At 38.2% G+C, this 26,593-nt stretch overlaps 1 protein-coding gene and 1 long non-coding RNA gene across 3 annotated transcripts in view; one reads left to right on the top strand and one right to left on the bottom strand.

The window, feature by feature from the left end:
• Positions 1-3,505, bottom strand: part of LOC116273151 (tektin-5-like) — an 18,564-nt gene extending 15,059 nt beyond the window's left edge. Inside the window, exon 1 of the mRNA XM_031662113.1 lies at positions 2,720-3,505. Within this exon, the coding sequence (XP_031517973.1) occupies positions 2,720-3,283 (564 nt within the window). The 5' untranslated portion in view covers positions 3,284-3,505. The remainder of the gene's footprint in view (positions 1-2,719) is intronic.
• On the top strand, positions 185-26,593 carry LOC116273152. Of its 2 annotated transcripts, none has more exons than XR_004181617.1 (3): positions 185-393; positions 5,205-5,376; positions 26,467-26,593. It is a non-coding gene; the product is annotated as an uncharacterized LOC116273152 (long non-coding RNA). The 2 variants fall into 2 exon arrangements; XR_004181618.1 differs by lacking the exon at positions 185-393 and adding an exon at positions 3,437-3,510.

Raw genomic sequence — 26,593 nt, 5'->3', positions numbered from 1 at the left:
TCGACTTGACAAGTGTAAATCACTGAGAACATTGCCCAAAAATATTACCTGTGAATACGCATGAAAATCCCTCTTTGCAGATCTCCCAGTGGAGGGACAGTTTGGGGAGGTGGTCAGGACAACCCTGCCACACAGCCCTGGGTCTTACAACTCTCACGCAGACCTGGGCAGAGCAGAAGAGAGGACAGGAAAGGGGGCTTTTCAGGGGTGCTCTGTGACAGGAAGCTGATGAACAGCAGCGCTTGGCATACTAGCCCGTGATGTCACAAAGGGCCCAGGAGCAGAAGGAAGCAGGACATCAAGGTCTGGATGTCACGATGCAAATATATGTGAGAACTCAGAAACGGGAGGGGGTCACTGACCCGTGCCACAAGGATTTCCGGAACCCCTTCTGTGAGTCATGCTCTGCTGAGGTGCTGGGGATAGCACAATGAACCAGGCTGAGAGTCCCTGCTCTCACGCAGCCTGTGTTCTACTAGGGGAGAGAACTCCCATAAGAAAATCAGGTTGGGCGCAGTGCCTCCTTCACGCCTGTAATCTCAATGCTTTGGGAAGCCAAGGGGGGAGGATCACTTGAGTTCAGGAGTTGGAGACCAGCCTGGGCAGCATAGCAAGATCCCATCTCTTCAAAAAATTTTAAAATTAACCAGACGTGGTGGTGCGTGTCTATAGTCCCAGCTCCTTGGGAGGCTGAGGTTGGAGGATCTCTTGACTCCAGGAGGTCAAGCAATGAGCCAAAATCATGCCACTGCACTCCAGCCTGGGCAACAGAGCAAGACCCTGTCTCAAACAACAACAAACCAGGAACTCAATCATTTCCAACTGTGTGAAGGGCCAGGATGAAAATATTCAGGGTGATGTGAGTGGGTGAGGAGTAACCAGCAGAGTGGTCAGGGAGGAATTCTCTGAGGAGGAGAAGGACTGTGTCATGAGAAGCAGAGATGCAGACCTGGATAGAAATGCACCAGAAGGGAAAACAGCAGCTACAAAGGCCCTGAGGTCGGCAGAGAAACAGACAGGAAGCCATTGGCATTGGATTAGAGGAAGTGAGACTGGAGCAATAGCGGCGACAGGGGTTATGGGGAGGAATGGAGGAATTCGGGAATTAAGATGTTAATTTCTTGGAGGCCATCAAGGCAATCAGTGGCTGCTGTGAGGACAATGGGTTGGAAGGGAGCAGGAATTGGGAGACCAGGAAGGAGGTGGTTGACATTGTGCAGGGAGAGGCTGCCTGGACTGTGGGGGCAGCCCGGGAGATGGAATTGAGATGTTGATGGTCCCCCTGCCACCATGTGGCTGATCAGAGAAAGCCAGATGTGACCAGGCAGAGCTGGACTTTCTAGACAGGATGGGGGAGTGAGAAGAGAGTGGGAGGGAGAGCAGTAGGTTTGGGATGCTGCTGTAGGGCTCTGAAAAGCAGCCCTGCCCATCCTCCTTCCCAGGGAGAATCTGGAGTTGTATGGAATCTGCTCCCTGCATTGCATGGGTTTGGACATCTCAGAGTGATGGAAACCTATGCCATGTCTCCCAGGAGGATCCAGAGGCAGGATCTCTCCTACAGAAGCCCCTGAAGCTGCAGGAGGCTTCCAGGCAAGAGGTCCTGAGTTCCCCACACACTCCAGGGAGCAGCCAGTCATCTTCCTGTGCGGTCAAAGTCAGTTCCCATAGGTGCTGCTGGTTCCTTACCCAGTGTCCACTCAACCCCTTCCATCACTTTCTCCTGGGTGCTGTGAGAAACATTCACTTATCCAGACCCCTTTGTATCCAGACCCAGGCGTGAGCCACTGCGCCCAGTCACATTTAGATATTTACTCATTTATTCAGCATGTATTTATTGCATGCCTACTCTGTGCTTCGCCCTGTCCTAGGCTGGGAATACATTCAAAACGTTAGTGTAAACAACATCAATCAGCACCGATATTGGTCATTACGGACCCACACAGACATACAGGTGCCCTGCACTGAATAGCAGTCTTGAATACATCAGTGACAACACAGGCAAAAGTCTCTGCCTTGATGGAGACGATCCTATATTCTAATATTCAATCAAGTATACATCTTGTTAGAGGATAAGTATTACGGGGAAAAATAAGGCAGTTATGGGCCAGGTGCAGTGGCTCATGCCTGTAATCCCAGCACTCTGGTAGGTAGAGGCAGGCAGATCAGATCGAGACCAGCCTGGCTAACATAGCAAAACCCTGTCTTTACTAAAAATACAAAAATTAGCTGGCCATGGTGGCGGGCGCCTGTAATCCCAGCTCCTCGGGAGGCTGAGGCACGAGAGTCGCTTGAACCCAGGAGGTGGAAGTCGCAGTGAGCCAAGATCGAGCCACTGCACTCCAGCCTGGGTGACAGAGGGAGACTCTGTGTAATAAATAAACAAATAAATACATAAGTCAGTTATTTTAAGTATGTGCTTTAAGGACCGGAACACACACATGCTCAGGCATGCATATGTATGCACACAATACCTTCATGAAACCCCTGCAACTTTGATGTAGCTTCAAGGAGAAAAGGAAATTCTGTTGAGTCCAAGAAACCCTGATTTGACTGGGATTATCCTGAATTGACTAAGATTGTATTACTGATCACATTCGGTGGTGCAGCTCAAACCGACCTGCAAGGCGCCTGCCACCTTAATCTTCAGTCGAGGGAAGTGGAATGAGTGTGCAGTATCCCCATCACATGGCCACAGCCCTGTCCCCAACCCTGTACTCACCTGCAATGGGCAGTTCACCTCATTGGCCGCGCACTCCAGCCGCCTCTTGACCGTCTCCAAGTTCTGGTTCTCAGTCAGAAGTCTGTCCAGCTCATAGCTCAGCTCCGACTTCCAGAAACCGATGTCTGACAGTCTCTGGCCCAGGTTCCGGGTGGTGCCCTGCTGCATCTGCTGCGTCAACTGGTCCTTGTCCTGCAAGAGCCTCACGGAGTCGTCCGTCAGCCGGCTGGCCCACAGCCGGGAGGCCTCTGCCCCACGCACCTGCAGCTGGTTGGAATGGTCCCAGTCATGGGGGCTATAGCGAGAGAAGAGCGCTGAGCGCAACGCGGGCAGGGTGGTGGGTGGCCGCAGGGTGCTGGAGCTCTCGTCCGGGCAGGTCTGGACGTTGGATATCTTGTAGAAGAGGCTAGGCCTCCATGAATTGAGGTAGCGGTACCCGGGCAGGTAGTAGGGCTGATAGCACTCCTGGATCACTGGAGCTTGTACAGCTGGCAGTGAGGTCAAGCCACAGCATTTCTTGGGGCCACAGTAACTGGCAGTCTGAGTGGTCCCAAGAAACTCCATCTTCCTCCATGAGCCCTGCTCGGGCAAAACTCTGCTCAAGGATCCAAAGTCATCACCAGGAAAGGGGAAAGTGCTTCTCCTGGGGACTGGCAGAACCTCTATGACTCAGCACTGGTGTCATAAAGCCTGGGGAGAGGGACTCTTAGTGGGGCCTTTGCTCACTTACAGGCCAGCTGGGGCCATATTGTCCAAAACAAAAAGACAAAACAATGATCGGCAAAGTGAATGTGAGTTTCGTAATCCACAGATTCGGTTGCAAGAAGTGACATTTTATCTTCCTATTAGAACGGAACTGTGTTCCCAGACCTAACTGGGCCCCATGGGAGGAAAATTAATGTAGTCTAGCCAGTGAATTCAATCAGCTCGGGCCAATTTGGTCAAAGCGAGTTGTTTTCTTTCTTTCTTTCTTTCTTTGTCCCCAACATGGCATCAAAATGGTCCATCTGAGGTGAGGCATGGTAGCTCTTGCCTGTCACCTCAGCACTTTGGGAGGCTGCGGCTGGAGGATTGCTCGAGTACAGGAGTTACTAGTATGGGAGACTGGCCTGGGCAACGTATTGAGACCCCACCTCTACAAAAGAATTTTAAAATGAGCTGGGCACAGTGGCTGGTGTCTGCAGTCCCAGCTACTCAGGAGGCTGAGACAGGAGGATCACTTGAGTCCAGGAGGTGGAAGTGGCAGTGAGCTGTGATTGCTCCAACTGCACTCCAGCCTGGGTGACAGAGAAAGACTTTCTCCAAGAAAAAAGAAGGACCACTGGTACCATGGGATACCACTCAGCAATACTACTCAAAAGAGCACGAATGAATCTCAAATGTTAAGCTATGTAGAAGCAGCTAGGCTCAAAAGATGACATTGTGTATTAGTTCATGTATATGGCATTCTCGAAAAGACAAATCCATATGGACAGAGGACAGATCACTGGCTGCCAGGGTCTAGAGGTTGGGGTAGAGTTGCTGACTCCAAAGGAGCATAAGAAAATTGGGAAGAGCAAGACAGTATGTTCTAGATCTTAATTGTGTTGGTTACACATTTGCTGAAACCCATAGAAGTTTCCACTAAAAAGAGTAAATTTTACTGTACATCAATTATACTTGAATAAACCTGGTTTCTAAAAATAGAGGGAGGGATCTTGAGCATCGGGAGGCAGAGACCATGTCTATTTTGCTCACCACTAAATTCCTGGCATCCAGAACGCTACTGAATGAGTGAATGGATGGGTATCTAAAATGAGAGCTTTCTTGTTCCAGAGAAGTTATTAACTCTATATTCTGTAACAATTTTTTTTGTTTTCAGAAAGACAGTGTTGCTCTGTTGCCTAGGCTGGAGTGCAGTTGCATGATCGTAGCTTACTGCAGCCTGAAACCCTTGGGCTCAAGTGATCCTTCTCCCTCAGCCTCCCAAGTAACGGGGACTACAGATGCATGCCATCATGCCTGGCTAATTTTTTTTTTTTTTTGTAGAGATAGGGGTCTCACTATGTTGCCCAGCCTGGTCTCAAACTCCTGGCCTCAAGCGATCCTCCCATCTTGGCCTCCCAAAGTGCTGGGATTATAGGCATGAGCCCTCCACCCCACCCCACCACCACTACCCAGCCTATAACAATATTTTAATTACACCAAGAAACTTTCCTCCCTCTTTGGCCGGTGGGAGTAGCAACAAAGTGACAAGGTATAGAACAAGAGGAGCGCTTGATTTGTGGGGATTCTTTCTGCTGTTGAAATGGGAAAGAGATGAATCTAACTCTCAAATGGTCTTTGTTAGTAGAGTATGATGTTCAATGGCAATTTTCCCCCAACCGCCTAAAATCAGGAGTGGGTATGAGAGGACCAAGGCAGCGAAAGTGAAGATAAATAACATTTAGTAAGCACCTTCAATGCTCTTGCACTTTACATAGACTCATTTATTTCATTCCCACAGAAAACCTCTAAGTAAGGCTTCACACCCACATCTTCTAGTGTGGGATCAGAAAAGAAGTGGGCCTTGGTCCTCCAGATGTTCACAACCCTTACCTCTCAGGATCTTCTAAGAGTCACATACGGGAGAGGCCTGCACACAGAAGGCAGCCAAGAAATTGACGAGAAAGATTCAGGTATTTTTTTAAGCACTAAATGGTTATGGTAAAGTATTATTTTGGAGGGAAGTGTAGGGGGAGGCAAGGGGAAAAAAGGTTTTTTGTGTAACATCAACAAGTATAAAGTGAAATTTAGGGTTTCTCATCATCCTTGGCTTCTTGTAGCCTCCCCAGACATAACTAATATTATCAGATTTTTCCAGAGATAATTCATACATATATCGCATACATATAGATGATATCATATATAACACACTATGATGTTAATAAAATATCTAAAATATTTATAATAATATCAAGTGTTAACACACAGTGTTACCACACTATGATGTTAATAAAATATTGATATTTATAATATCTAGTGTTAACGCAAAGTGATATTAGTAAACTAATGCATCTACAAATTCTAGTGTTAACATACTGTGATACTAATAAAATATCTATATTTATAAAATCTAGTGCTAACACATGGTGTTAACACACAATGATATTAATAAAATCTCTGTATTTATAATATCTAGTGTTAACACACTATGATATCAGCAAAATATGATATTTATAATATCTAGTGTTAACACATGATATTAACAAACTATGATATTTATAATATCTGATGTGTACAGTGTTAACACACTGTGATATTAAGAAAATATCTTGGCTGGGTGCGGTGGCTCAAGCCTATAATCCCAGCACTTTGGGAGGCCGAGACAGGCGGATCACCTGAGGTCAGGAGTTCGAGACCATCCTGGCTAATACGGTGAAATCCCGTCTCTACTAAAAAAATACAAAAAACTAGCCGGGCGAGGTGGCAGGCGCCTGTAGTCCCAGCTACTCAGGAGGCTGAGGCAGGAGAATGGCCTAAACTCGGGAGGCGGAGCTTGCAGTGAGTGGAGATCCAGCCACTACACCCCAGCCTGGGCGACAGAGAGAGACTCCGTCTCAAAAAAAAAAAAAACCAAAACTTTATATTTATCATATCTAGTCATAACACACTATGGTATTAAGAAAATATGTGTGATATTTACACAACCTTATGTTAACATACAGTGTAAACACACTATAATATTCATAAAATACCTGTGATAAATATAATATCTAGTGTTAACACACAGGGTTAATACATTATGATACTAATAAAATATCTATGATATTTATAATATCTAAAGTTAGCACACTGTGTTAACACACTATAATATTCATAAAATATCTATGCTATTTATAATAACTAGTGTAAACACACTATGATATTTATAATATCTAGTGTTACCACACAGTGTTAACACACTATAATATTAAAAATATCTATGATATCGAAAATATCTAGTGTTAAAACACACTAAGATATTAATAAAACATCTATCATATTTATAGTAGCTAGGGTTAATACACACTGTTAGCACACTATGATATTAATAAAATATCCATGAGATTTATAATATATAGTCTTAACACACAGGGTTAATGCACTATGCTATTAATAAAATATCTATGACATTTATAATATTTAGTGTTAACATACTATGATATTAATAAAATATACATGATATTTATATTATCAAGTGTTAACACACTATGACATTAATAAAATTTCCATGATATTTATAATATCTAGTGTTAACACACTATGCTATTAATAAAATACCCAGTATTAACACACTATGGTATTAATAAAATATCCATGATATTTATACTATCTAGTATTAACACATGTGATACTAATAATATATCTATGATATTCATAATATCTAATGTTATCACAGGGTGCTAACACACTATGCCACTAAGAAAGTATCCATGATATTTATAATATCTAGTGTTAACACACTAGGATATTAATGAAATACTCATAATATCTCACCCCCCGTGACATTAGGAGTAATATCTCCCTAGGATATTATGAATAATGTTACAGGGTGCCCACACATGATGTACACCTCTGTGACATTAGAAGCAATGTCTCCCTTGGATATTACGAGTAATGTCACAGAGTGTCCACACACAGTGTATACCTCCTGTGACATTAGGAGTAATATCTCACTAGGATATTACAAATAATAGCACAGGGTGTACACACACGGTGTAAACCTCCTTTGACATTAGCAGTAATATCTCCCTAGGATATTAGGAATAATATCACAGGGTGTACACATGGTGTACACTTTCTGTGACATTAGGAGTAATATCTCCCTAGAATATTCCAAATAATATCGAAGGGTGTACACACATGGTGCACACCCTCTGTGATTAGGAGTAATATCTCCATAAGATATTATGAATAATATCACAGTGTGTACACTCCCTGTGACATTAGGAGTAATATTTTCCTAGGACATTATGAATAATATCACAAGGTGTAATCCCCTATAATATTACAGAAGTAATATCCCCCTATAATATTACGAATGATATCACAGTGTGTACACCTCCTGTGATATTAGGATTAATACCCTTCTAGGATATTCTGAAAAACATCACAGGGTGTACACCCACTGTGACATTAGAAGTAATATCCCCCTAAGATATTAAAAATAATATAACAGGATGTACATCGACTGTGAAATCAGGATTAATATCCCCCTAAGATATTATGAATAATATCATATGGTGTACTCCCACTGTGACCAGAGGAGTAATATTACCCTAGGATATTATGAATACTATCACAAGAAGTACACACGTGGTGTACACCCACTGTGACCTTAGAAGTAACATCCCCCTAGGACATGCCGAATAATATCACAAGGTGTACACACGTGGTATACAACCACTGTGACATTAGGGGTAACATTTCTCTAGAACATGATGAATAATATCACAGAGTGTACATCCTGTAATATCCTAGGAGTAAAATCCCCATAGGATATTAGGAATAATATCACAGGGAAAGTACACACATGGTGTACACCCACTGTGACATTAGGTTTAACGTCCTCCTAGGATAAGATGAATAACATCACAGGGTGTACACACATGGTGGACACCCCCTGTGACATTAGGAATAACATCCCTTTAGAATATTAGGAATAATACACAGGGTGTACATCCCCTGTGACATTAGAACTAACATCCCCTTAAGATATTACGAATAACATCACAGGCTTTATACATCCTGTGATGTTAGGAGTAACATCCCCCTAGGAGATTACAAATAATATCACAGGGTGTACACCCCCTGTAACATTAGGACTAAAATTCCCCTATAACATTATGAATAATATCACAGGATATACATCCCCTGCGACATTAGGAGTAACATCACCCTAAAATATTACAAATAATATAACAGGGTGTACACCCCATGTGACATTAGGAGTAACATATCCCTAAAATGTCACTGATGGTATCAAAAGGGGGTACACAACCTGTGACATTAGAAATAACATCCTCCTAGGATATTACAAATAATATCACAGGGTGTACACCCACTGTGACAATAGGAGTAATATCTACCTAGGTTAATATGAATAATATCATAATCATAGAGTGTACACCCACTGTGATATTAGGAGTAATATCTACCTAGGATATTATGAATAATATCACAGGGTGTACCCACATGGTGTACACACACTGTGATATTAAAAGTAATATCTTTGTAGGATATTATGAATAATATCACAGGGTGTACACCCACTGTGATATTAGGAGTAATACCTCCCTAGGATATTATGTGAAATTAACAGTAACATCTTCCTAGGATATTAGGAATAATATCACAGAGTGTACATCCACTGTGATATTAGGAGTAACCTCTCAGGAGGATATTACAAATAATATCACAGGGTGTACACCCATTGTGATATTAGGAGTAATATCTCGCTAACATATTACGAATTATATCACAGGGTGGAAATCTACCTAGATAGTAGGAGTAATATCTTCCAAGGATATTACAGATAATATCATGGAGTGTACAACCACTGTGATATTAGGAGTAATATCTCCCTAGAATGTTACTAATAATATCACAGGATGTACACCCACTGTGATATAAGAAGTAATATCTCCCTAGGATATTATGAATAATATCACAGAGCATATGCTCACTGTGATATTAGGTGTAATATCTCCATAGGATATTATGAATAATATCAGAGGGTGTAAACATATGGTGTACACACACTGTGATATTAGAAGTAATATCTCAATAGGATATTACAAATAATATTGCAGTGGGTGTACACCCACTGTGATATTAGCAGTAACATCTCCCTAGGATGTTATGACCAATATCACAGGGTGTACACCCACTGTGATATTAGGAGTAACATCTCCCTAATAAATTACGAATAATATTACAGGGTGTACACCCACTGTGATATTAGGAGTACTACCTCTCTAATATATTATGAATAATACCACATGGTGTATGCTCACTGTCATATTAGGAATAGAGTAATATCACCCTAGGATATTACAAATGATATCACAAGTTTTATGCCCACTTTGATATTAGGAGTAATATCTCCCTAGAATATTATGAACATTATCACAGGGTGTACATCTACTGTGATATTAGGAGTAATATCTCCCTGGGATATTATTAATAATATCACAAGGTGTACACCCCCTGTGATAGTAAAAGTAATAGCTCCCTAAAATACTACAAATAATATCACAGAGTTTATACCCACTGTGATTTAGGAGTAATATCTCCTTTAGCTATTATGAATCATATAACAGGGTGTACACCCACTGTGATATTAGAAATAATATATCTCTAGGATATTACGAATATTATCACAGGGTATACACTCTCTGTGACATGAACAGTAATATCTTTCTAGGATATTATGAATAATATCACAGGGCATTCACCCACTATGGTATTAGGAGTAATATCTCCCTAAAATATTACAAATAATATCACAGTGGGTGTACACACATGGTGTACACTCCTCTGTGATATTGAGTAATATCTCTGCAGGATACTACAAATAATATCCCAGGGTGTCCATCTACTGTGATATTAGAAGTAATATATCCTCAGGATACTACAAATAATATCCCAATGTGTTCACACATGGTGTACCCCATCTGTGATATTAAAAGTAATATCTCCCCAGAAATTATGAATCCTATCTCAGGGTATACACACATGGTGTACGCCCACTGTGATATTAGGAGTAATATATTGCCAGGATATTGCTAACACTATTCCAGGGTGTACATACATGGTGTCAAAGCATTGTGGTAGTAGGATTTATATCTCCCCAAGATATTACAAATGTTATACCAGTGTGTACACACACTATGATATTAAAAGTAGTACCTCCCCAGGATATTACGAATAGTATCCCAGGGTGTACACACATTGTGTACATCCACTGTAATATTAGGAGTAATGTCTCCTCAGGATATTACGAATACTATACCAGTGTGTACACACATGGTGTACACCAACTGTGATATTATAAGTAGTATCTCTCCAGGATATTATGATTACTATCCCAGGATATAGACACATGGTTTACACCCACTGTGGTATTAGAAGTAATATCACCCCAGATATTACTAATAATATACCAGGGTATACACACATGGTGTACCTACCCCCACTTTGATATTAGGAGTAATGTCTTCCCAGGATATTACAATGTCCTAGGGTGTACAGACACGGGGTACACCCACTGTGATATTAGGAGTAATATCTCCCCAGGATATTACAAATAATGTCCCAGGGTGTACACATGTGGTGCACAACAACTGTGATATTAGGAGTAACATCTTTTTAGGATATTATGAATAATGTCCCACGGTGTACACACATCGTGTCAACCAACTGTGATATCAGGAGAAATATCTGCCCAGCATGTTACAAATAATGTACACACCATGTGTGTATATCCACTGAGATATTAGGAGTAATATCTCCCCAGGATACTGCTAATACTATCCTAGGGTGTACACACATGGTGTACACCCACTGTGATATTAAGTGTAATATTTTCCCAGGATATTACAAGTACTCTCCCAGGGTGTACCCACATGGTGTACAGCCACTGTGATATTTTGGGTAATATCTCCCAAGGATATTATGAATACTATTACAGGGTATAGACACTTGGTGTACACCCCCTGTGATATTAGGAGTAATCTCTCTTGAGGACATTTCGAGTACTATCCAACATGTCGTGTACACCCACCATGATATTAGGAGTAATATCTTCCCAGGATATTATGAATACTATACGAGGGTGTACAGGGTGTACACACATGATGTACACCCACTGTGATATTAGGAGGAGTATCTCCCCAAAATATTACAGATACTATAACAGGGTGTACACACATGGTATACAACCACTGTGATATTAGGAGTAATAGCTCCCAAGGATATTAAGAATACTATGCCTGCTGTACACATATAGTGTACACTCACTGTGATATTAGAAGAAATATCACCCAAGAATACTATGAATACTACTTGGGGGTGTACACACATAGCATAAACCACTGTGATGTTATGAGTAACATATCCCCAGAATATTGTGAACACTATCCCAGGGTGTACACATCTGGTGTACACCCACTGTGATATTAGGAGTAATATCTTTCCAGGATATTATGAATACTATCCCAGGGTGCACACACATGGTTTACACCCACCATAATATTAGGGGTAATATCCACTTAGGATATTATGGATATTGTCGCAGGGTGTACACCATGTGTGTGATATTAGTAGTATATTTCCTCAGAATATTATGAATACTATCTCAGGATGTACACACATAGTGTGCAACTACTGTGATATCACCAGTAATACCATCTAATGTTATTACGAATGCTATACCAGGCTCTATACATATAGTGTACAACTACTGTGATATTAGGAGTAATATCTCTTCAGTTTATTAAAAACACTATCCAAGGGTGTACACACATGATGTACACCCACTGTGACATTAGAAGTAATAGCTCCCCAGGATATTACAAATACTATGCTATCCCAGGGTGTACACACATGGTGTACACTCACTGTGATTTTAGGAGAAATATCGCTCCAGGACATTACAAACACTTCTCTAGGGTGTGCACACATGGTGTGCACACACTGTGATATTAGGACTGATATCTCCACAGGATGTTATGAATACTATCTCAGGGTTTAAATACATGGTGTACATCCACAGTGACATTAGGAGCAATATCTCCCCAGGAGTTTACGAATAATACTCCATGATATTAAAAGTAATATTTCCCCAAAATATTACAAATACTATCCCAGGGTGTGTACACATGGTGTACAGCCACAGTGATATTAACAGTAATATCTCCCTAGGATATTATGAATACTATCCTAGAGTGTACAACCACTGTGATATTAGGAGTAATATCTCAACAGGATATTATGAATAATATCCCAGGGTGTACACACATGGTGTACACCCACTGTGATATTAAGAGTAATAACTCCAGAAAATATTACAAATACTATCCCACACATCGTGTACACTCACCGTGATATTAGGAGAAATATCTTCTTAGGATATTATGAATACTATCACAGGGTGTACACAAATGATGTACAACCACTGTGATATTTGGAGTAATGTCTCCCCAAAATATTAAGAATACAATAATAGGATATATACACATGGTGTACACCCACTGTGATATTAAGGGTAATATCTCCTAGGATGTTATGAATACTATACCAGTGTGTACACACATGGAGTACATGCACTGTGATATTAGGAGTAATATCTCCCCAAGTCACTGCGATATTAGCAGTAATATTTTCCAGGATATTACCAATGCTATCCCAGGGTGTACACACATGTTGTACACCTGCTGTGATACTGTAAGTAGTATCTCTGCATCATATTACAAATTCAATCCCAGGGGGTACACACAGGTTGAACACACACTTTGATATTAGGAGTAATATCTTTCAAGGATATTACAAATAGTATCCCACGGTGTACACACATGGTGTACACCCATTGCAATATTAGGAATAACATCTCTCAAGAATATTATGAATAATAGCACAGAGTGTACACACACGGTGTACACCCACTGTGATATTTTTAAAAATCTCCTGAGGATATTATAAATAATATCTCAGAGTGTACACACATGATATTATATCCTCCAAAGATATTACACCAAATATCAAAGTACACACCATGTGTGTACACTCACTGTGATATAAAAGTGATATCTCCAGAGGATATTACAAATAATATCACAAGGTGTACACTCACTGTGATATTAGAAGTAATATATTCCAAAGATATTATGAATAACGTCACAGGATGTACACTCAATGAAACATTAGGAGTAATATCTCCCTAGGATATTACAAATATTATCACAAGGGGTGCGCACACTGTGCTATTAGGAGAAATACCTCTCTAGGATATTACAAATAACATCACAGGCTGTACACACATGTTGTACACACCCTGTGCTATTAGAAGTAATATTTCCGTAGGATATTATTAATAATATCACAGGGTGTACACACACGGGTATATTTACTGTGATATTAGCAGTAATATCTCCCTATGATATTATGAATAATATCTCCCTCAGATATTATGAATAATATCACAGGGTGCACACACGTGGGGTACACCCACTGTGATTTTCGAAGAGAAGTATTTCCCCAGGATATCACAAGTAATATCACAGGGTGAGCAAACATGGCATACACTCACTGTGATATTAGAAGTGTAATATTTCCTCAGAATATCATGAATATAATCTTAAAGTGTACACCCACTGGGTTATTAGGAGAGTAATATATCCTTAGGATATTACGGATATTTCTGGGTGTACACATGGTGTGTACACCCACTGTGATATTAGGAGAATAATATTTCCCTGCAATATGGGGTGTAATATCATCCTTTTTCCCGCTGGATATTAGGGACTATATACACCCCCTGTGATATGGGAAGTAACATTATCCTTTCTTCACCAGGATACTCTGGACAATATCTCAGGGGGGTGTACAACCCCTGCGATATGCAGAGTAACATCATCCTCTCACCCCCTGGATATTATGAACAATATCACAAGGGGGTGTTCACCTACCGCGATATGGGGAGCAATATCGTCTTCAGTACATTCCCTGCGATATTGGGAATAATATCACCCTCATCACCCTCTCCCTCCCTGGATATTATGAAAAATAAAACGGGCGGCTGTACGCCCCCTGAGGTAGGGGGAGTAATATCATCTTCTTCATCCCTGGATATTAGGAAATATGTCATAACAAGGCATATACTTTCTGCGATATTGGGTGTAATATCATCCTCTCCCTCCCTGGATGTTATGAACAATGGTACAGGGAGGTGGACACTCCCTGTGGTATGGGGATTAATATTCTCTTCACTCCTGGATATTATGAAATATATCACAAGGGGGTGTATACTTTCTGTGATATTGGGAGTAATATCATCCTCTTCCACCCTGGATATTACAGACAATATCACAGGGGGGTGTACACTTCCTACAATATGGTAAGTAACATCATTCTCTATCCCCTGGATATTAAGGATATTATCGCAGGGTGTTGTACACCCACTGCGATGTGGGGAGTAGCGTCGTCCTCTCCACCCCTGAATATTACCGACAATATCGCAAGGAGGTTACACCCCCTGTAATATGGGTAGCAACGTCATCCTCTCCACCTTGGATATTATGAACAATATCATATGAAGGTATACACCATGCAGTATGTTATATTATGAAGCACATTGCAGTGGCGTCAACACCCCCCGCGATATGGGGAATAATGTCACCGCCCTCTCCCCCCTGGATATTACCAACCACATCGCAGAGGGGTGAACACTTCCTGCGATGTGGGGAGTAACATCTCCCCCTCTACCATCCTGGATATTACCAACCATATCACGGAAGGGTGAGAACACCCCCCACGATGTAGGGAGTAATATTACCACCCTCTCCCCCCTGGATGTTATGAACTATATCACACCCCCCCCCCACGATATGGAGAGTAATATCACCTGCCTCTCTGCCCTTGGATATTACGAATTTTATCACAACCCCCACAATATGGGGAATTATACCCCCTCCATCTTCCCCCCTGGATATTATGAACCATATCACAGGAGGGTGAGCACTTCTTGCAATATGGGGAGTAATATCACCTCCCTGTCCCCCCTTGGATATTATGAACCATATCACACCCCCCCGTGATATGGGGAGTAATATCGCCCCATCTCCCCCTCTGGATATTATGAACCATATCGTGGGTGGGTGAACACCTCCCCCGATATGAAGAGTAATATCACCCCCATCTTCCCCCCAGGACATTGCAAACTATATTGTGGGGTAATATTCCTGTGTAATATTAAGGGTTCTTCATATGGTTGAATATTCGTGTTGGCTAGATTTTATTGACCAGTTAATAATAGTATATGTTCTATAGTTAATTAAGAAATTTTGATACATCCTTATATGTGTGTGGGCTAACTTTTTTAGGTACTCTAATATATGAATGCACTATGTGCGATTAAGCATATATAGTACAATATATTATTCTTGGGGACTAACAGTAATGCACGAAGTACACAGAAGCACTAATGTATTAGTGTTAGTTTATTAATACTGATGTGGTAGTTAAAATGTGTGCTGAGAAAAGTACATGGAATAGTTTAATTAGAATTTCAGCTTTGGGAATTGACGGTGGAGTGGGAATGCTTTTTCCCTGAGTTGTCCTGGGGAGGGAATTCTCCATTTCTGGTTTATAAGACCAGAGTATTGAATTATACTACAAGGATAGTTTAAGTAGCTTATTTTTCAATTAGGGCAATGAGTGGCATAAGGGTGAGGATAGTGGAGAAATACATAATGGATGCTGTTTTTCCAATAATAATGAAAAGGTAGTAGACTGGCTGTCCTCCGATTCATGTGAGTGTGAGCAGGTCAGCTACTAAGATTCAGAATAGGTATCGACTTAATGGAAGAAATATTATGCTTTGTTGTTTAGACATGTGAAGTATGGGATAATCGCTAGAATGAGAAAGCAGGATATAAAGGCTAGTACACCACCTAGTTTGTTAGGGATGGATCGTAGAATTGCATATGCAAACAAAAAATATCACTCTGGCTTAATGTGGGGTGAGGTATTTAGGGGGCTGGCCAAAGTGTAATAATCTGGATTGCTTAGAAGGTCAGGTGACAATAGTGTTAGAGTTGTTAGGAGGAGGAAAAAAATTAAACCTAGAATATCTTTGATCATTTAGTAGGGGTGGAAGGTGATTCTATCTGGGTCTGATGAGACTCCTGAAGGGTTGTCAGATCCTGTTTCATATAAGAATAAATGGTAAACAGTTACTAGAGCTGTAATGATGAAAGGTAAGATGCAATGGAAGGTGAAAAATCGTGTAACGGTGGCTTTGTCAACTGAGAATCCACCTCAGATTCATTGTACGAGGTCAGTTCCAATATATGGAATGGCTGATAATAGGTTTGTAATTACTGTAGCACCTCAGAATGATATTTGGCCTCATGGAAGTACGTAGCTTATAAATGCTGTTGCTATGGTTGTGAGTAGGAGAATAATACCAGTATTTCAGTTTTCTAGAAATATAAATGACCAGTAGTATAAGCCTCGGTCAATGTGTAGGAAGAGGTAGATGAAGAATATTGAGGCACCGTTAGCATGAAAATAGTAGATTATTCAGCCATAATTTACATCTCCGCTGATGTGGGCGACTGAAGAGAAAGCAGCTGAGGTATCTGATGTATAACGTACGGCGAGAAATAATCCTATGATAATCTGGAGAATTTGGCAGGCACTAAGAAGTGAGCTCAAGTTCCATCACGTGGAAATGTTGGATGGCGTGGGGAAATCAATGAATGAATGCTTAATAATTTTTATTAGTGGGTGCGTTTTGTGTATTTTGGTCATTAGTGTTCTTATACTTGAAGTACAATGATGGTTTTTCATACCATTAGTCATCGTTATAGTCCACGTAGGAATAATGGCATATGCTTTATTTTTATTAAGTATTCTTTTGGTTATAGGGTTTGTAGGGTTTTCTTTGAAATCGTCTCCTATTTATAGGCGCTTAGGGTTAATTGTTAGTGGTGCTGTAGGCTGTGGTATTGTGTTGAACTTTCGTGGGGTTTATAGTGTTTTTAATTTATTTGGGTGGTTACAGCTAGGGCTGTTAGTTTTAGGTGACGCGGTATAGTTGTCTGGGGGGATGACATAGGAATAATACTGTTGGGGAAAGGAATCCAGAGAAGATACTGCCAGTTATTAGGCATTTAACTGAGTTAATTAGGAAGGGGTTATTTTTATTAATAGTGATCAGGGTTGCAAAGCGGGGTTGTCCTATCAGAGCGAAGAAAATAATTTGTATACTATAGACAGCTGTTAGGGAGGTTGCAATAAGAGTAATAGAAAGGGCTCGGCTGTTGGTATATGATGTGTTTACGGTTTCGATAATAAGATCTTTAGAATAAAAGCCTGTGAGGAAAGGCATACCTGTAGGTGTGAAGCTACCAATAATTAGGGAGGAGGAAGTGAGGAGTAAAGTCCTGAGTAGATCTCCTGTTTTTCAGATGACCTGTTCATCACTGAGGTTATGGATCATGGATCCTGAACATATAAATAACACAGCTTTAAAAAAAAAAAAAAAAAGGCATGGGTGCAGATGTGAAGAAATGCTAGGTGTGGTTGATTCATGCCAGTTGTGACTATTATAAGGCCTAGTTGGCTTGAGGTGGAGAACGCTACGATTTTTTTGATGCCCTTTTGTGTTAGAGCACAGATTGCTGTAAATAAGGTAGTCATAGCCCCTAAGCACAATGTAAAGGTTTGAACTAAGAGTTTATTTTCTATTAAAGGGTAGAAGCGGATGAGCAGGGAAACTCCAGCTACACTACGGGGCTGGAGTGGAGTAGAGCTGAGACTGGGGTTGGGCCTTCTATGGCGGAAGGAAGTCAGGGATGGAGGCCAAATTGACTTTCCTACTGCTGCTAGGAGAAGACTAATTAACGGAAGGGAATTGGTGGCAGAATCTATAATAAATGCTTGTTGAAGCTCCCATGTGTTGGAGGACAAGAGGAATCATGCTATAGGTAAAATGAAGCCAATGTCGCCGATGCGGTCACAGAACCGCTTGGAGGGTTGCTGTATTAGCATCCGCTCGGCCATATCATCAGCCACTTAATAAGAAGCACATGATTCCTACGCCTTCTCATCCGATAAAAAGTTGAAAGAGGTTATTGGCAGTAACGAGAATTAATATTGTGATGAGGAAAATGAGTATTTGAAAAATTGATTAATATTAGGGCCTGAGTTTATCATATTGAGAATTCTACGATAGATCAAGTAACAAATAGTGCTACCGGGAAAATATCGTGGAGAAGTAATCTAGTTTAAAGCTTAGTGAGAGTTTAAGAGTTTGGATTGTTAATCAATGTCAGTTTGAGATAACTACTTCTTGGTCTGTATAAATAAATATTGCCGTAGGGATGAGGCTAACAATGAAGACGCTTGCAATAGATATTTTTACATAGTATGGGTATGAATCTTTTTTGCAGGAGTTGGCCAAGGTAACAAAAATTGGTAAGATTAAGGGAATTAGAACTGTTATAGTAGTGGAAAAGTACATGTTTATTACTTTTATTTGGAGTTGCACCAATGTTTTTGGTTCCTGAGACCAATGGATAACTCTTATCCTTTAAAAGTTGAGAAAGCCATTTTGTTAGACACAGGGGCATGAGTTAGCAGTTCTTGCATACTTTCTTGGCATATAACAAGTTGCGGGCTTCTATTGTTAGATTCATAGTCTAATGTTTTGGTTAAACTATATCTACAGCATGCAAATCCCATAATAATTTTAGAGTTTAAGGATAATAGAAAAATAGGTGCAAGGTGTATAACTATTAGTGTATTTTCTCATGTAAAGGAGGGTTTAATACTGTTAACGTAATATGCAAGTGTCCCTCATTGTGTCATGGTTAGCATACACAGGGAGTAAAAGGGCTGTGATTAGCATATTAAGTCCTATAAGCATAATGGTGATGTTTGATCAGGAGAACGAAACCATAGTAATGAAGAGTTCTCCTACTAGATTTATAGTAGGGGGTAAGGCAAGGTTAGTAAGATTTGCTAGAAGTCATCAGGAGGCTATTAGTGGGAGCAATGTTTGAAGGCCTTGGGTAAGTAGTATAATTCGGCTATGGACTCGTTCATAGTTCCAATTTGCTAGGCAGAAGAGTAAGGATGAAGTGAATCCATGGGCAATTATAAGGGTGACTGCGCCTGTAAAGCTTCAAGAGGTTTGGATGAGGATAGCCATAATAACAAGTGCTATATGGCTTACGGAGGAGTAAGCGATAAGTGATTTTAAATCGATTTGTGGTAGACAAATTGAGCTTGTCATGACTATCCCTCATAAGGATAATATGAGGACAGGGTAGGCTATATATTCTGTTAGGGGGCTAAGGATAAGGGTAAGCCATATGATACTGTAGCTGCCTAGTTTTAGGAGTACCGCTGCAAGTACTATTGAGCCAGCAATACGGGCTTCTGCGTGGGCTTTGGGAAGTCATAGGTGAAGTCCATATAGAGGTATTTTTACTATAAAAGCCAAGATACATGCTAGTCATATAATGTTATTAGATCATGTGTTTAATAGTTCTTCAGTGGTAAACATCATTATTAGCATACTTAGTGAACCTGAGACATTTTGAGTATAGATAAGTGTGACAAGAAGGGGAAGGGATCTCACTAGTGTAAAGAGTAAGAAATATGAGCTTGCATTGAGGCATTCTGTTTGGTTACCTCAACAGGTGATGATAATTAGGGTAGGAATAAGTGTAGTTTCAAAGACGATATAAAATATAATTAGTTCTGTGGCTGTGAATGCTATAATTAAAAAATTTATAGGGAAATTAATATGGAAATGTAGAGATTTTTTCGTAGAAGTGATTCACTGGACAGGTGATATTGGCTTGCTAGAATTATAAGAGGTAGTAATCAGGCTGTTAAGATTAGAAGGGGTGACGTTAGCGGGTCAGGAGAGAAGGTTAATGAGAAGTTAGATGAATTATTGTTTAACTGGTTAAAAAATAGTAATGAGGCCGATGAATGTGCTCTGAATAGTTACGTTAATTCAGATTATAGAGTTTTTTGAGAGTCATGTTATTGGTTAACAGTGTAATTGTCGGAATAATAACTTTTAGCATTGGAGTAAATTTAAATTTTGTATGTAATCTAGGCCATATGTGTTGGAGATTGAAACCGGTAAGGCGAGGCCCACTCGTAAGGCAGCAAATACTAGGAGGATAATGGGCACTATGGATGCTAGAATAAAATGTATATTTAAAGTTATAAGAGTACTTAAGATAAATATTGATAACATTATGCCTTCTAAGCATAATAGGGATGATATTAAGTGGGATCGATAGATTAATATTCCCAGAGCAGTGCTATGGTACATGCTAATATGTTAATATAAATAAAGGGCATTTGGTAAATATGGTCTATCATAATCTAATGAGTCAAAATCATTTATTTTAACTTCAACTATTTATCAATTCAGCTCAATCTAATCCTTTTTGGGTTCATTCATAAATTAAGCCTAGGATTAAAATGATAATGAATATAAGGGCTGTACTAATTATTAGTGTTAGGTTGTTTGTTTGAAGGGTAACAAGATATACACATATTATGTACACCCAGTGTGATATTAAGAGTAATATCTTTCTTTGATATTATGAATAACACAGGGTGTACACCCACAGTGATATCAGGAGTAATATCTCTCTACAATATTATGAATAATATCACAGGGTGTACACCGTGATATTAGGAGTAGTATCTCCTTATGATGTTACAAATAATATCACAGGGTGTATACCCATTGTGATATTAAGAGTCATATCTGTTTTTGATATTATAAATAATTCCACTGGGTGTATACACGGTGTACACCCTCTGTGATATATGAGTAATATCGCCATAAAATATGACAAATAATATCACAGGGTATACACCCACTGTGATATTAGAAGTAATATCTTTCTACAATATTTTGAATAATATTACAGGGTGTACTCCTCCTGTGATATTAGCAGTAATATTTCGAGAATATGTTATGCATAATAACATAGCGTTTACACCCCATGTGATATTAGCCTTAATGTCTTGAGCATATATTATGCATAACATCACAGGGGTTTACACACACAGGGTGTACACACCTCTGTGATATTACCAGTAACATATCGAGGATATCTTATGTATACTATCACTGGGGGTGTACACACAGGGTGTACTCCCCCTATGATATTAGCAATAATTTCTCAAAGATATATTATGCATAACATCACAGGGGTTGTACACAAACAGGGTATACTCTTTCTCTGATCTTAACAGTAATGTCTCAAGGATATGTTATGCATAATATCACAGCGGGTGTACACACACAGGGTGTACATTCCCTTTTATATTACCAGTAATGTCTCAAGGATATATTATGCATAATATCACAGTGTGTAAACCCACGGTAATATTATCAGTAATATCTTAAGGACACTATGCATAATATCACAGGGTGTACACCATGGTGATACTAACAGTAATATCTCAAGGAATTATGCATAATAACAGAGGATTACACCCACTATGATATGAGCAGCAATATCTCAAGGATATTTATACACCGTGATATTAATGAAATATCACTCTGATATTTATAATATCCAATAATTACATGCTATGATATTAATGAAATATTGCTTTGATATTTATAATATCTAGTGTTTACACATTGTGATTTTAATGAAACATTGCTCATATATACATATCTAGTGTTTACATATTGTGATATTAATGAAATATCACTCTATTTATATTATGATATTATCCAGTGTTTACACACCGTGATACTTATGAAACATTGCTCTGATATTTATAATATGCATTGTTTACACACTGTGATATTACTGAAATACCACTCTGGCATTTATAATACCCCGTGTTTACACACTGTGATAATATTGAAGTATCAGTCTGACATTTATAATATCTACTGCTTACACACTGTGATATAAATATCCTTCTTATATTTATAATATCCAGTGTTTGCACACTGTGATATTAATGAAATGGTGCTCTGATATTTATAATGTCCAGTATTTACACACTGTGATATTAATGAAATATAGCTCTGTTATTTATAATATCCAGTATTTACACACTGTGATATTAATGAAATATCGCTCTGATATTTATAATATCCAGTGTTTGTACACTGTGATACTAATGAAATATCGCTCTGATATTTATAATATCCAGTACTTACACACTGTGATATTCATGAAATATCGCTGATATTTATAATATCCAATGTTTACACACTGTAATATTAATGAAATATTGCTGTGAAGGGCCCGGCGTGGTGGCTCACGCCTGTAATCCCAGCACTTTAGGAGGCCAAGGCGGGTGGATCACGACGTCAGCAGATTGAGACCAGCCTGACCAACATGGTGAAACCCCGTCTCTACTAAAAATACAAAAAAATTAGCTGGGCATGGTGGCACGTGCCTGTAATCCCAGCGACTTGGGAGGCTCAGGCAGGAGAATTGCTTGAAAGAAGGCAAAGGCTGCAGTGAGCCGAGATTGCACCACTGCACTCGAGCCTGGGCAATAAGAGCAAAAACTCCGTCTCAAAAAAAAAAAAAAAAAAAGAAAGAAAGAAAGAAAGAAAAAGAAATATTGCTGAGATATTTACAATATCCAGTGTTTACACACTGTAATATTAATAAAATATCGCTCTGATATTGATAATATCCAGTGACACACCGTGATATTAATGAAATATCGTTCTGATATTTATAGTAACCAGTGTTTACACACAGTGTTTACACCTTGTGATATTAGTGAAATATCACTGTGATACTTATCATATTTAGTGTCGATGCACTATGGCGTTAATGATATGCCGCCATGGTGTTTATCATATCTAGTGTTAATGTACTATGGTATTAATGAAATATCACTGTGATATTTATCATACGTAGTGTCAACGCACTATATTATTAATGAAATTAGTGAAATATTGTGATATTTATCATATCTAGTGTCAATGCACTGTTGTATTAAGTAAATATCGCTGTGATATGTATCATATCTAGTGTCGATGCACCACGGTACGAATGAAATATCGCCATGGTAGTTATCATATCTAAGTCAACACATTATAGTATTCATGGAATATCGCTGTGATTATTTATCATACCTAGTGACAATGCACTATGGTATTAATTAAATATCGCTGTGGTATTTCTCATATCTAGTGTCAACACTACCTTAATGAAATATCGCTGTGATACTTATACTGTCATATGTAGTGCCAATGCACTATGGTATGAGTGAAATATCGCCATGACATTTATCTGATCATACGTAGTGTCAACGTACTATGATATTAATGAAATACCTCTGTGGCACTTATCATAACATATCTAGTGTCAATGCACTATGATATTAATGAAATATCACTGTCACATATATCATACCTAGTGACAATGAACTATGGCATTAATGAAATATCACTGTGACATTTATCATATTTATTGTCAACGCACCATGGTATTAATGAAATATTGCTGTGATATCATATCTAGTGTCAACGGACTACGGTATTAATAAAATTTTGCTGTAATATTTATATCTAGTGTCAATGCATTATAGTATTAATGAAATGTTGTTGTGATATTCGTCATATCATATCTAACATCAACACACTATGGTATTAATGAAATATTGCTATGATATTTATTATATCATCTCTAGTGTCAAACCACTGTGATTTTAATAAAATATCATCTATATATTTACAATATCTAGTGTTAACACACTACGATGTTAATATCATCTATATATTTATAATATCTAGTGTTAACACACAATGATATCCATGAAATATTAGCTACATATTTATAACATCTAGTGTTAACACACTATGATATTGATAAAATATCTAGATGATATTTATAACATCTAGTGTTAACACGCTATGATATTTATAAAATATCATCTAGATGATATTTCTAATATCTAGTGTTAACACAGTGTTAACAGCTGGGTATAGTGGCTCACGCTTGTAATCCCAACACTTTGGGAGGCTGAGGTGGGCAGATCTCCTGAGGTCAGGAGCTCGAGACCAGCCTGGTCAACATGGTGAAACCCTATCTCTACTAAAAATACAAAAATTAGCCATGCATGGTGGTGTGTGCCTGCAGTCCCAGCTACTTGGGAGGCTGACGCCTGAGAATCACTTGAATCCAGGAGGCGGAGTTTGCAGTGAGCCAAGATTGCACCATTGCACTCCAGCCTAGGCAAAAAGAGTGAAACTCTGTCTCAAAAAATATATATATATTATCTGCATGATATTTGCAGTATTTAGTATTAATACACAGTGCTAACACACTATAATATTAATAGGATATCATCTATATGATATTTATAATATCTAGTATTAACACACCATGACATTAATAAAATATCATCTACACGATATTTACAATATCTAGTGTTAACACACTATATTAACAAAATATCACGTAAATGATATTTATAATATCAAATATTAACACACTATGATATTAAATATCTACATGATATTTATAATAGTGTTAATACACTATATTAAAATATCCATGTGATATTTATAATACCAAGTGTTAACACACTATGATATTAATAAAATATCATCTATATGTTTATAATATCTAGTATTAACACACTCTAATAATAAAATATGATCTATATAATATCTAGTGTTAACACACTATGATATTTATAAAATATCATCTATAAGATATTTATGTCTAATTTTAACACACAGTGTTAATGCACCATGATATGAATAAAATATCATCTATATATTTACACTGTCTAGTGTTAACACATATTAATAAAATATCTATATTATATTCAAAATGTATATTGTTAACACACTATATTAATAAAATATCACCTAGATATTTATAATGTCTACTGTTAACATGCAGTATTAACACACTATGATATTAATAAAACATCATCTAGATGATATTTATAAGGTCTAGTGTTAACACACTGACAGTAATAAAATATTATCTAGATATTTACAATGTCATGTTAACACACAGTGTTAACACACTATGATATTAATAAAATATCATCTAGATGATATTTATAATGTCTAGTGTTAACACACTATATTAATAAAATATATCTGATTTTATCATGTCTAGTGTTAACACACAGTATTAACACACTATATTAATAAAATATCATCCATATTATATTTGTAATGTCTAGTGTTAACACACTATATTAATAAAATATCTAGATATTTATAATGTCTAGTGTTATCACACTATGATAGTAATAAAATATCTAGAAAATATGTCTAGTGTTAACTCACTACGATATTAATAAAATATAATCTACATTATATTTATAATGTCTAGTGTTACACAGTGTTAATACACTATAATATTAATAAAATGTCATCTACATATTTATAATGTCTAGTGTTAAATCACTATATTAATAAAATATTATCTACATAATATTTAGAATGTCTAGTGTTAACACAGTGTTGATAGAACATCATCTGAATATTTATAGTGCCTAGTTCAACACATGAAATTTATCAAATATCATCTCTATGATATTTATAATATCTCTACTGTTGTTAACACAAGATGATATTAATAGAATATTGTCTGTATATTTATAAAATCTCTAGTGTTAACACATGATGATATTAATAGAATATCATCTCTATAATATTTATAATATTTCCAGTGTTGTTAGCACACGATGATATTAATAGAGTATTGTCTCTATGATATTTATAATATCTCTAGTGTTAACACACAATGGTATTAATAGAATATCATTTCTATGATATTTATAATATCCCTAATGTTAACACACTATGATATGAAGAATATCATCTATATCTGTATATATATGTGTGTGTGTGTGTGTGTGTGTATATATATATATGTAATATAAATGGTTAATACCATACAAACCATTTTCCACATAACAAATGCTCTTGGAGACCATACCACTTCGAGTTATAAAATCTCTCTTTTCCTTTTTAGTGCTGTGTAGTACTCCATTGTATGGATATACCGTTATTTATTTGACCATTCTCTATGGCTGGGCATTTGAGTTGTTCCCTGACTTCTGCTACTACCAGCATTGCTGCAATAAATATCTTTCCACGTG

The sequence above is a fragment of the Papio anubis genome, unplaced genomic scaffold (genome assembly GCF_008728515.1).
Source record: "Papio anubis isolate 15944 unplaced genomic scaffold, Panubis1.0 scaffold398, whole genome shotgun sequence".
NCBI classification, from domain to species: Eukaryota; Metazoa; Chordata; class Mammalia; order Primates; family Cercopithecidae; genus Papio; species Papio anubis.
Note: the sequence above shows the minus strand (reverse complement) of the source record. Positions and strands in the feature narration are given on the sequence as shown.